This window comes from Danio rerio, chromosome 6 (genome assembly GCF_049306965.1).
Source record: "Danio rerio strain Tuebingen ecotype United States chromosome 6, GRCz12tu, whole genome shotgun sequence".
In the NCBI taxonomy this organism is placed as follows: Eukaryota; Metazoa; Chordata; class Actinopteri; order Cypriniformes; family Danionidae; genus Danio; species Danio rerio.
Genome location: NC_133181.1, coordinates 9,590,909 through 9,603,790, shown reverse-complemented (window position 1 = coordinate 9,603,790; position 12,882 = coordinate 9,590,909). Strand labels below are relative to the sequence as shown.

Here is a 12,882-nt window from a genome sequence, read left to right as displayed (position 1 = left end):
TCAGTCAAACACAGTTGAAGTCAGAATTATTAGCCAGCAGAATTATTAGCCCCACTCTGTATTTTTTTTTCCCCAATTTCTTTTTAACGGAAAGAATTTTTCAACAAATTTCTGAACGTAATAGTTTTAATAACTATCTCTAATAACTGATATCCATGATGACTGCACATAATATTTTACTAGATATTTTTCAAGATACTAGTATTTAGCTTAAAGTGACATTTAAAGACTTAATTAGGTTAATTAGGCAAGTTATGACAATAAGACAAATCATTGTATAATGGTGATTGTTCTGTAGACTATCGAAAAAAATGCTTAAGGGGGCTAAAATTTTTACCTTAAAATGTTTTTAAAAAAAATAAAAACTGCTTTTATTCTAGCCGAAATAAAACAAATAAGACTTTCTCCAGAAGAAAAAAAATTATAGGAAATACTGTGAAAAATTCCTTGCTTTATTAAACATCATTTGGGAAATATTTGAAAAAGCAAACAAATCCCTCAGGAGGGTGAATCATTTTGACTTCTACTGTATAATCAACTATCATTACAAATGACCAACTTGTGAAAGCAGATGAGAGCTAAAACCGATGAGTGATGTCACCTGATAGATGGCCAGTCGCAGGTCTCCCACAGTCTTTCTGCGGTCAAAGGTGACTGTGATAATGGAGTCTTCACCTGGAGCTGAAGGATGCAGGGCACCGTTTTGCCAGTGGTAATGAGGCGCCAAATGCAGCCGCACTTCAATGCTGTTGCTGCTGGCATCAAACTCAGCCCTAAAAGAGAAAAATTATTTTCACGTTTATTAAAACACCCAAAATGCTAATAATGTGATTGCATAAGTGCATATGAAGCCACCTTTTGTGCTGAAGGCCTGCATTCTCCTCTTCCACCATCTCCAAAAGATGGGGCGGCACTTTGTATGCAGGGTTTCCAATAGCTGATAAACAAACAAACAAACAAACAAAAAAAAAAACCAAACAAACAAACAAAAAAAAAAGGTATTTTGAAAAATCCCCATTTAGGATTCATCAGTAAAACAAATGCATTTGCACAACACAAAACAGAGAGGGATTTAAATCTTATTTCCTAAACTCTAAAAGTAAGTAAAGTAATTACCATCGTTCACTCTGTATTTTAGATAAAGAGTAAAAACCCTGAAAACGGTTGTTAAGCTGACTAATAATAACTAATAATAATAACTGGAATGCAGCAGAATCACTAGTTAGACTGGTCATGCGAAAAATTGTCCGATGTTGTCCCTGGTATCTACAGTTCTTTATTTGCGAATATACGAGTTGACGTCGTTGATGAGTTTGGCATCAACGCTTAACAGAGGGCGTGTCACAAAACAGACAGGGATTCAAAATCTTATTTCAAATCTTATTTCCTAAACTCTAAAAGTAAGTAAAGTAATTACCATCCTTCACTCTGTATTTTAGATAAAGAGTAAAAACCCTGAAAACGGTAGTTAAGCTGACTAATATTAACTAATAATAATAACTGGAATGCAGCAGAATCACTAGTTAGACTGGTCATGCGAAAAATTGTCCGATGTTAGTCTATGCATCTCTAGTTCTTTATTTGCGAATATACGAGTTGACGTTGTTGATGAGTTCGGCATCAACGCTTAACAGAGAGCATGTCTGAAGTTGAGGCTGATGCAATCTTTATAGCAGCATTAGCCAATGAAATTAGTCAGCAATCGGCTACTGTCTGAGCTGGAGTATTTGCATAAAGCGATCTGATTGGCTGACGCTTCCACTGGCACTTGAAAAGTTGAGAAAGTCCTAACTTCTGCAGCAAGCAACGCCACCAAAGAGCTTAGAGCAGTGGTCACCAAACTTGTTCCCGGAGGGTTGGTGTCCTGCAGATTTGAGCTCCAACCCTAATCAAACACACCTGAACAAGCTAATTAAGGTCTTACTAGGTATAATTGATACATCCAGGCAGGTGTGTTGAGGCAAGATGGAGCTAAATCCTGCAGGGACACCGGCCCTCCAGGACCAGGATTGGTGACCCCTGGCTTAGAATGACCAAGAGGCAACACTCAATAGAACATTCCATTTCAACAGCAGCGCCCAGCAACAGCCCCAAAATCTGCCATTTTGGAGTGAAAGCGATCGGCTGTCTTTTGGATCTTTTTGCTGTTGCGATGCCAAGCAGCTGCTTTGTTTTTTATTTATTTATTTAAAGCTGAGATACAACCTGAAAGATGACAATACAACACTTACTATCACAATCATCAGCACTTTTAATAGTTTATTTCACAGACTTATAATATGCTGTTGTTCTATTGGAGTTTTCATTCCAAAATGTCCGCCACGCCATCTACTGGCTATTTCCCAAATTGAACTAGAGTGTTGCCTCTTGGTGATTCTATGCATTCACACACATACACGTATGCGTGTGTATTGTATACCAGTGGTCCCCAACCCCTGGGCCAATTGGGGATCAATTGGTACCGGGCCACACAAGAAATAATAAATCATTTCTGTTTTATTTATTATCTTTGTCTGAATCTATTATTTTGAAAAATGACTATTCTCTTAGTTATATCTCGTCATTTAAGCGCCAAAATTTATCCCACAAGCTAGCAAAATGAGTAAGAAACAGACGTCTTTGGAAAGTTTCTTTGCGAAGAGGAAAAGGTGCAGTGAAAGACCCACCAACTGCCAAGGAATGGATCCACAACCCATTTGGCAATAAAATCAGGTGAATCCAGCATGTCTGTGCAAGAAGATCAACTGCTGGAGATCGCAAATGACAGCGGCTGTTGCCATTTTGCGTGTTTGTTTGTTTGTTTGTTATTTATATATGTGCAAGTTTGTTATTTCTAATGGAGGTGTGCGGCTTGAGCGTGCATATTGGGAGTGGTGCGACACACTCGCGCCTTCCAGATGCTGACAGTTAAAAACATCTTCAGAATGCTGCGAGTGCATCACAAGTCACTTGACAAGAACTAACTGATCAGATTAATATTTTGTATGGAATAAACATATTTTGGTAGACTAATTATCCCAGACAAACACTGCAGTGCTTTTTAATTTTCTCCATAAATAAAATGTGTATCTGAGTTGCAGCAATGTTTTGTCAGCTTGTCATCCTCTAAGAAAACGGTTGATAGTTGCCCAGCAATCTACGTATACCCACCCCCTCCCCCGGTTCGTGGTAAAATTGTCAAGCATTGACCAGTCCGCAGTGATATATATATATATATATATATATATATATATATATATATATATATATATATATATATATATATATATATATATTATTTTTAGCAGAAAATAATCTGAGACATTAAATTTTGGTGAAAATCATTGCTGGCAGTGGCTAGCAATTTTTTTAAAACACTGCACAACAGACACACACAACATACCCTCTGGAGGTCTTTTCAGAGTTGTCTTCCTGTAAAAGAGCATGTAGGCGCTCTCTTTCCCCTGAAACTGCTTCTCGATGTCCTTCACTGTAATGGCTGTCACAGTGGAGTCATTCAGGTCAAACCAGTGACATTGATCAGGATCTTCATTTTCTCCTGCTGTGGCTGTTTCCGGCTCTGTGTTCTCTGGGCAGCTGTCCGCTGCTGTGGAGTTGACTAGTTCTGGTGGACTGGCTTCTGTTGGTACACCAGCTTTCAGAGCTACACGGGTTCCATTAGAGATCAGCATAAACACTTCAGGGTGGCTCTGGAGAAACTGGAAAATGACAAAACGGTCAAATATGTTTTTTTAGATCGCATTATAGTTGTATTTAATAATAGATCAAATGTACGCCGGTACCATGAACATGAAAACAGGCTATGAACTAGGACATTATTTATTACCATTATATTCATCCATATGTGATACATTGAAATATTTCCTTCTCATTTAATTGTTGCAAATATAAACTATAAAGTAAATATAAAGCCGACAACATCATTGCACATATTAATAAAATTTTAAAAATAAAAAGTAAAATAAACTCATAATCTTGGGGTATATATAACCCCAATCAACTGTTCCTTATTTAAAAAAAGTAGTTTCCTTCATCTTTATCTGATGATAATGATAACTTTTTTTATAATTATCTATTTATATTCACATAAAAAATCTGTACTTGATTCAGTTGTTCTTATATATTATATATATATAATATTATATATAATGTATATAATATATAGCTTAATAAATAATAGCAATTCCTTTGTATATTTAGGAAAGTTGACAACAGCTGTTCTGCATTGATGAAAACAGTTCAACAGCATTTATTTAAAATCCAAATATTTTGAAATATTACTGTCACTTAATCGAATTTAATAATTATTTAAACAAACAAAAAACTTTATTAACCCAATAATTCACCTTTTGAGTGTTAGTGTATTAGTGTCTGTCACTATAGTATAAAAAAAAACATAAGTTCATAAACCCAACCTTGCTGATGGAGCCATACTGTTTTTTATATTTTTTGCTCCATGGCGTGCCGATTTTATTCAGTAGTTTTTGGCCCAGCTGGTCTACAAGCACACATTTTGACTCCTCCTAAAAATAAAAAAGCAACAGACAATCAGTATACAAAATTGATTTGCTCAACATACATTTCAAACCGAATGCATAAATAATTCTGAAATTATGACTGTTCCATAGTATTTTTTCTACTATGTGCAACATTCTTCAAAACGTTGTCGTTTGTGTTCAACAGGAAAAAGGTTTGCAACCACTTGAGGGTAACAAATGTTCATATTTAATAGTATTTCAAACAGACTTACTGAGTCGTGTAACAACATACCTGAGCCAAAATGCCAGTAAGAACAGAAAGTGGATCCTCTGTTTCTAGAGAATTCTCACTCTCAGTCTTTCTTTCCTCAGTTTTGTTCTCTTGCTTCTGAGTCTTAACTTTCATCTTCACATTCTTCTCTTCCTCCTAAGTAAAAAAATCAAAAATTACTTGTATTTTTTTCATATTGAACAAAACATACACTGCAACAAGAAAAAAAAGATGAGAAAACCAACCGGTGCCTCCCAGTGGCCAAGTTGATCAATGTCTTTAATGTAGACATGATAATGACCACCATAACAGCCTCCTTTATGTATGATGACAGAGAAGAGCTCGTAGGAATATTCAGAGTCTGGCCAGTTGCTCTGTTAGAAACACAGCACAGTTCATCTCTGCTCTGAAGTTCATTAAACTTCCTCACAACAACCCTAAAACATTATTAATTTTCAGTGTGCCTGACACAGGTGAGTGGGTTTGACAAACCACATGTAAAAAACACACTTTTTCATCTCTCTGACACTTTAATCAACACTTACACCAGTTTTGCACATTTGCAACAGACACTTTCTTACAATCGCTCCATATCTTAGTAAAAAAAACATTGTGCATTTTTGAAGTGTGCTTCACACAGGTGAGTGGGCTTGACAAACCACATGTAGAGACACTCTCTCTCTCTAAAAAAAAACAACACTCCTCCCCCATAAGTCTACAGCACTTAAATTCTCTGAGCACAAACAGTTGCTTTGTTAGTACTTCTTGCCTTTCGGCAATACACGGACACTGGAACGTTTTAAAGTCACGTCGATCAGCTGGTTTGTCTATAGACACCCCTGGTCTATAAGCTGACATTTGAGTGATCCGCTGATGAATCAAAGCTTTAAAACACTCCAGTGTCCCTGTATCTGTGTTTACACTCAGTAAACAGAGTTCGGTGAACTGATGACCTTCACGGCCAATCACAGTCATTTCTGTTGAGCATGTGAACACAATGGCAATTCAGCACTGTTTAAGAATGTGCTCAATAGCACTTAAATGTTGGTGGGAAATGGACGGTTGCAAAATTTCATTATCAATTGGTACCGATTCCAATATTGTGACAACCCTAGTCTATAAGCAAGAGATTTTTGAAAAATGTATATGCGTGTGAGGTACCTGCTCACAAAATGGTCTGAGGTTGAACGTAAGAGGAAAAACGTAGCTCCCCGTCTCTTTGTAGCGCTCACACTTGGTAAAGTCAAAGTTGAATCTCAACAGAGAAATGGTCAGGAATGGGGGAAGTTTTCTCAGTTTAGCAGACTGCAACAAAAGACATAATGTAAAAATTATTACATTAGACTTGACTGAATGTGTATATGGAATTATACCTTAATTGTATCTTGGCATTACAAAAGTATTAAGCAGCACAACTTTAACTGTCTTAAATAAAATGTTTCATTGTTGCTATATATTTAGCTTTACATTACAGGAATAAACTATAGTTGATGTATAGTTGTTTAAATAAAAATAATGTTGCCTTAGTGAGCATCAAAGACTTACAGAGCTTAATGACACACACACACACACACACACACACACACACACACACACACACACACACACACACACACACACACACACACACACACACCATCTACTCATCCTTCACTTACACAGAACCTATCTGAGTTTCTTCTATTGAACACAAAATTATTTTTTTTTAAGTTTCAAACCGGTAACCATCAACATCCATGATATATTTTTATACTATTGAGGTCAATGGTTACAATTTTTTTACCTACTATGGTTAGTCAATCTCTCTTCCGTTGAATCCAAAATAATAAATTTTGAAGAAACCAGAAAAAGCGGTATCAATCAATACTATGAAGCTGCAGGACCGGAGACCCAACCACACGCTCAGACCTGCACGCTCAGACGGCTAGACCTGCATTTCCAGACCAATCGTTTTCTCAGACAGTGCCACCTGCTGTTTGAAAGATCGACTAACCTAAATTCAGCTGCTTATAAATTGTAACTTACACTGTTATTGTCTTTGGTAGTCCTGTCAGATAGATAAAACAGTAATACATACTGTAGACCTACATAGCACTAAAATATGTTACAAATGATAATTGCGTTATATATTATACATTTTGTTTTAACATTTTTACTTTAAAGTTTTTATTTTGCCAGAAAACATTGCTAGAAAAGTGTCCCAGAATGGTACAATAATACAGAAAATAAGAGCAAGCTGTAAATATCATAAAATAATTCTATCTTTTGACACTAATTTTGATCATATCAAACACTGAAATGATTGTTTGTTAGTGTAATATTTTACACCACATTAATTTATGCCACAAAACCTGGACATTTTTAGGAATCGCTTTAATGAAACCAATAGCCTTGCGCGTCTAATGTGGCTACTTGATAGAAAGTGCTGGTCTGAGCGTGCAGTTGGGTCTCCGTTCCTGCCGTTTCACCCAACCCAGCAGCAGGTGGCACTGTCTGAGAAAACGATAGGTCTGGAAGTGCAGGTCTGAGCTTGCTGGTCTATGTGTGCGGTTGGGTCTCTGGGCCTGCAGCTTCACCTTACTCATATCAATTCACTTCCATAGTAGAAAATAATACTATGGAAGTCAATAGTTACCTTTTTTTTCTATGATGGTAAGTCAATATTTCTAACTTCCGTTAAATGCTAAATAATACATTTTGAAGAAAGCTGAAAACCGGTAACTATTGACATTCATAGTATTTTTTTTCTACTATGGGAACCAATGGTTACAGGTTTTCAGCTTTCTTCGAAATTACTTTTTAATGGGTTAGACACACACAAAAATGAAAATTCTGTTTTAATTTACTCATCCTTCACTTGTACAAAACCGATTTGAGTTTCTTCTGTTGAACATAAAAGAAATTTTTGAAAAATGTTGGAAACAGGTAACCATTGACATCCATAGTATTTTTTTCCTACTATGGAAGTCAATGGTTACCATTCTTTTCCTACTATGGCCAGTCAATGTTTCTTTCTTCTGTTGAACACAAATGAATTAATTCTGAAGAAGACTGAAAACGGGTAACCATTGACTTCCATAGTATTTTTTTTTCAACTATGGAGATCAATGGTTACAGGTTTTCAGCGTTCTACAAAATAACTTATTTTGTGTTCAACAGAAGAAAGAAAAATCAAATGTTTAAAACAACATGAGGGAGAATAATAAATAAGAGTAAATTATCCTCATTGGGTTGAACTATCCCTTTAAGTCTTTGAATGGTGGTAAACCTCCAACTGCTGACTTGGGGGAGTTTGCACAATTCCTTATTGTATAAGGCCTTAGTGAACAGAACAAACAAGCCTAGAGATGAAAAGAGTTGTACTTTAGAGAGGCGACTGACCTTGGCGGCTCGAACCAGTTGACCACAACCACTGCAGCGGTAGAGGTTATTACCCTCAAACATCTCCTCTTCCACAAACATGTTCCACAGCGCCTCCTCAAGCCCACTTACTCCACTCACTGACACTGTCAGGTCCAGAAAGTCCTCCTGAAATAACAAACACATTAAAATATGATGCATTGTCATCATGGCAAAGATAATATTTATTAGAATGAGTTATTAAAATTATTATGTTCAGAAATGAGTTGGAATAAAAATCTTCTTTCCATTTAACAGAAATTTGGGGGGGAAATATAGAGGGGGCAAATATTTAAGGACGGCTAATAATTCTGACTTCAACTGTATATAGGCTTACAAAAAATAAATAGTAATGGCTAATGTCAACAAGGGCATCACAGTGGCGCAGTGGGTAGCACAATCGCCTCACAGCAAGAAGGTTGCTGGTTAAAGCCTTGGCTGGGTCAGTTCTGTGTGGAGTTTGCATGTTCTCCCTGTGTTCACATAAGTTTCCTCCGGATGCTCCGGTTTACTCCAAAGACATGCTGTATAGGTGAAATGGGTAAGCTTGGCCATAGTGTAAGTGTGTGAATGAGTTTGTATGGATGTTTCCCAGTGACGGGTTAAAGCTGTGCATCTGCGGTGTAAAAAATATGCTGAATAAGTTGGCAGTTCATTCCACTGATTAATAAAGGGACTAATAAAAAAGAAAATCAATGATGTCAACAACTTGTTGTTGATATGTGTGTGGAAAAAGTATCAGCCTTCTAATTATGGTTCAGATACAGATTTATATGTAGATCATTAAAATTCCATGATGAAAATGCGCAAGTATAAGACAGAGTGTCAAGATTTAGAATTTTAATATGTGGCCTTTCTCAACAACAACAAAAAATTATGAATATACACTTTTTTTTTGATACACAATTTTTGTGATGCTATTTTTAAAGTGTTTTTAAAATTGTATAGCTGAGATCAAAATACAGCTCTGTTCTGACCTGTCTCTCGCTAATATAGCTGCACTCCTTGCAGGTAATCTGGTTGACAAGCGTCCCGTGGTACAGCCGGTGTATGAGGCTGCTGCCCGAAGTGTCCACTAAAGAGCTCTCGAGAGCACTGAACAAGATCCGGTTCAGCTCCTGCACATCCTGCTGACCCATTTCCTAAACACAGAAAGATTTATTGGAATTTAAAGAGATAGTTCACCCAAAAATAAACAATTTACTAAACTCGTTACTTGTTTCAAACCTTTATGGGTTTCATTCTTCTGATGAACATTAAAAAAGGTAATTAGGTGGAAAATACATGAAACCTGTAACCACTGACAAATACTATGGAAGTCAATGGTTACAGGTTTTCAGCTTTTTTCGGTATACCTTATTTTTGTGTTCAACAGAAGAAAGACATTGAATAAACTACCCCTTTAAAGGTGATCACACTTGTACTTTAGTTCTCTTGGATTGTTTGATCAAGACCAGAGAAAACAATTATACATTTATTTACCCAAAATGGAGGGTAGAATGTTTTTATTATTATTTTTTTTTTTTTTTTTATTGCCATATTAGCACCTTATGGCTTATTTTACGGTCAACGTAAATAAAAAAACATTAGATGATAAGAACAATATAATATTTCAATTAGAGATGATCTACAAACAAATATATAAATAGAAATAAATCAATTAAATTCACGAAAACTGTATATTAAATGATAAATATGAAAAGATAAATATAAATGGAGAGTAGAAGGTGAGAAAATTATTAAAGAATTTTATTTTGGGGTAAGCTATATTGTAAAACATTAGTACCAAAAATGTGGATTTACTCGCAGGAAATTAAATATTGACAAAATGTTAAATTACAATAAAATATTAATAAAACAGAAGTGATTAATTTTATTTCTTTTACAACATATGACTGAAGGGGCATGAAATCTAAATTTTTATTTTCGGGAAAACTACTTTTTTTTTTTCCTTTGTATAACCATGGTATTTGCAGTGATAATGTGGTCATATAAATGGAAATCATGGTTAATTTTTGATAAGTGTTTAAGTACAAGTGAAATCAAAACTAACCACCTCACATTGGCAGTTTTGTGGTTAACAATTCATCTGTGCATGTCATTAACAAATAAAAAAGTTTGCCCTTCTAATCTAAAATTAAAATCTGAAAATGCACTTCCTGTTTGTTTTCAGTTAAATTGTCAGATTATGTGATTTTGAGGTATTGGGCGAGGTTAACATTAAACCACGCCACTCCAACTATCAGTTTTGACAACAAACAGAAATGGTAAGCAGGAGGAGTCTGTTAGGTTGTAAATTAATAACTCCTTAAACCCATTTCCAGATCTTTCAGAATGAAATGCCCACTTAACATCCAATCAGCTCGCAGTAGAAAAACAAGCCACACCCACTGTTTTCTCATTTAATATTTCATTTATCTAGGAACTGCATCACAATATAAAAAAATGCAGCTTTTTAGTTCATGTGGGCTTTAAAAAGCTGTGTGTACAAATAGTGAGGGGTGAAAGAAAAAAAAAAAAACATGTCAGGAAAATGAACAGTTGCTGCTTTGCCTTGAGCATGGTTATTCAGTTTGTCATTTAGGTGCTATTACCTACAGTGACCTTTGCAGCTTAACCCCAGATTACTACAGAGAGCAGCCTCTAAAATGATTTATATTTAGATGAAACGTATATTGCTAAATAAAAAGTAATTACAGATTAAGAAAGTACCTCATTGTTCGTCCAGCCAAAACTGTCCGTCAGGTCTGTGGTGGAGGCAGTTTGCTCGTCCACCAGCAACAGGTGGGAAAACAGTCTCTGAAGCTCCAGAGGAATCACACGGACCTGCGATGACACAAAATGGGTCAAATCTATTCATTCGGGGTCCATTCTTTGTATGTGGATAACTCAATTAGCTGGATTTGGTTATTGACAATTTGACATGATCCAGGGTTGTTACGTTCTTTAAAACTCATCCAAGAATTGTTGTCATAGCAACAGTTCTGGTAGCTCAAACGTGCTAGGGAGCAGGCCTATTTTATATAAACAGGATTAGATCGAGTTATTTCAAACAAAGGTAATACTGAAAATATGTACCAAATATTCTTATAGTAATAATTATATACACTTGGAAAGTGACAGTAAAATAGTATACACACACACACACATATATATATATATATATATATATATATATATATATAYACACACACAYATATATATATATATATATATATATATATATATATATATATATATACACACACATATATATATATATATATATATATATATATATATATATATATATATATATATATATATATATATATATATATATATATATATTAGGGGTGTCAAAATTAATTGTTTCTTAGGTGCACCGCGATGCAGACGCGGACAATTCGGTATCGATTCAGTAATAATCATAACCGGTTATAATGTACTGACGTCATTTATCTCCTATGCGCTCTGTCGTGAGGGAGGTGAGCGCGAGTATTTACAACACTCAGTCAACTCAGGGCCGGTCCATGGCATAGGCACCATAGGCAAATGCTAAGGGCGCTTTACATCCAGGGGGGCGCCAGAAATGAGCGCGGTTCAGTTGGTTTTGTTTTCGATTTTCCTGACACACATTCAGTTATAGACGGCAATAACTCAAAAACCTCTTACCCTAAAAAGATCTAAAGTGTGTTTTTCTACAGAAAGACAAAGCTGGTTATGTTTCACAGCTGTCTTTCTTTTTTTTTTCGCTCGACATTACGAGCACTACTTCGTTTAAGCCCTCGCAGTCTGCGTTTACTTTAGCCGGCAGAGCTCGGGCTGAGAGGAGCTCTCAGTAAGGGACCGTCGGAAAAGTGCTTATTTTTTTCTTCTTTTTTTTTTTTTTCTCGTTTTTCTGCTTCGCTCAGTGCGAGCTCTCCCTGTTGCAAGGGCTTAAGTGTGTGTGTTTGTGTGTGTGCGCGTTTGTTTGTTTGATGCTGTCTATGTTTGTGAATGTGTTTGTATGAGAGACAGTGTGGTGCTGTGTGTCTGTGTGTTTATACAGACAGCTTGTTATAGCCTCCCCCCTTAAATATAACACTGTATATGGAAAGCATCGTCAATGCACAGTGATGCACCGAGATATCGAATTGAACCGAATCGATGGCATGATAATCGTAACCGAACCGAACCGTGAGACTAGTATAGGTTCACACCTCTAATATATATATAGCTTCTGCACTCTGAAAAGCAAAGACAAAACAGTCATGGGGTGCTTCTCTCAAAGAGGTTCAAGGTGAATGTTTATTAATATAAACTTTTAGATAAAAACGCATAACATTTTAAGGTACCAACCAGCTTTAGTACAATTTGTGTAATAATAAATAAATAATTTGAGGATCGATAGATCTGTCCTTTACAAAACATTTAGCGATCTTAGATCAATACATCCAGACATTTAATCTGATTCACAAACTTGTTTTAAGAACCAAATTAGCCAGAGATCAGTTATCAGGATTAAAAGATCCAGGATCTGCCAAATCATCTTAGATCATTTAAGCGAGGTATGAAGAACGGACCCCTGCTCCATTAAACACTTCCATTTATAAATGTTTATACACACACCTTTGCCTCCGGTTTGTCCTTGTCAGCCAGACATCCTAATTCATCCGGTCCGAGATGGAACAATTCCTCTGTCAGAGATAAATGTATGTTACAGACATTACTTCACCCATCGGTAAAAATACTGTCAGTCCCCTTTGATCAATT

General features: G+C 35.9%; 1 protein-coding gene across 1 annotated transcript in view; it reads right to left on the bottom strand.

The window, feature by feature from the left end:
- usp40 (ubiquitin specific peptidase 40) overlaps positions 1-12,882 on the bottom strand; it is a 33,343-nt gene that overhangs the window by 18,822 nt on the left and 1,639 nt on the right. Inside the window, exons 2-12 of the mRNA XM_001921318.9 lie at positions 12,739-12,806; positions 10,861-10,974; positions 9,126-9,290; positions 8,131-8,277; positions 5,911-6,054; positions 4,995-5,123; positions 4,771-4,905; positions 4,416-4,523; positions 3,383-3,698; positions 856-937; positions 602-773 (exon numbers count right to left, since the gene is read on the bottom strand). Coding sequence (XP_001921353.3) covers positions 602-773; positions 856-937; positions 3,383-3,698; positions 4,416-4,523; positions 4,771-4,905; positions 4,995-5,123; positions 5,911-6,054; positions 8,131-8,277; positions 9,126-9,290; positions 10,861-10,974; positions 12,739-12,806 — 1,580 coding nt within the window. The remainder of the gene's footprint in view (positions 1-601; positions 774-855; positions 938-3,382; positions 3,699-4,415; positions 4,524-4,770; positions 4,906-4,994; positions 5,124-5,910; positions 6,055-8,130; positions 8,278-9,125; positions 9,291-10,860; positions 10,975-12,738; positions 12,807-12,882) is intronic.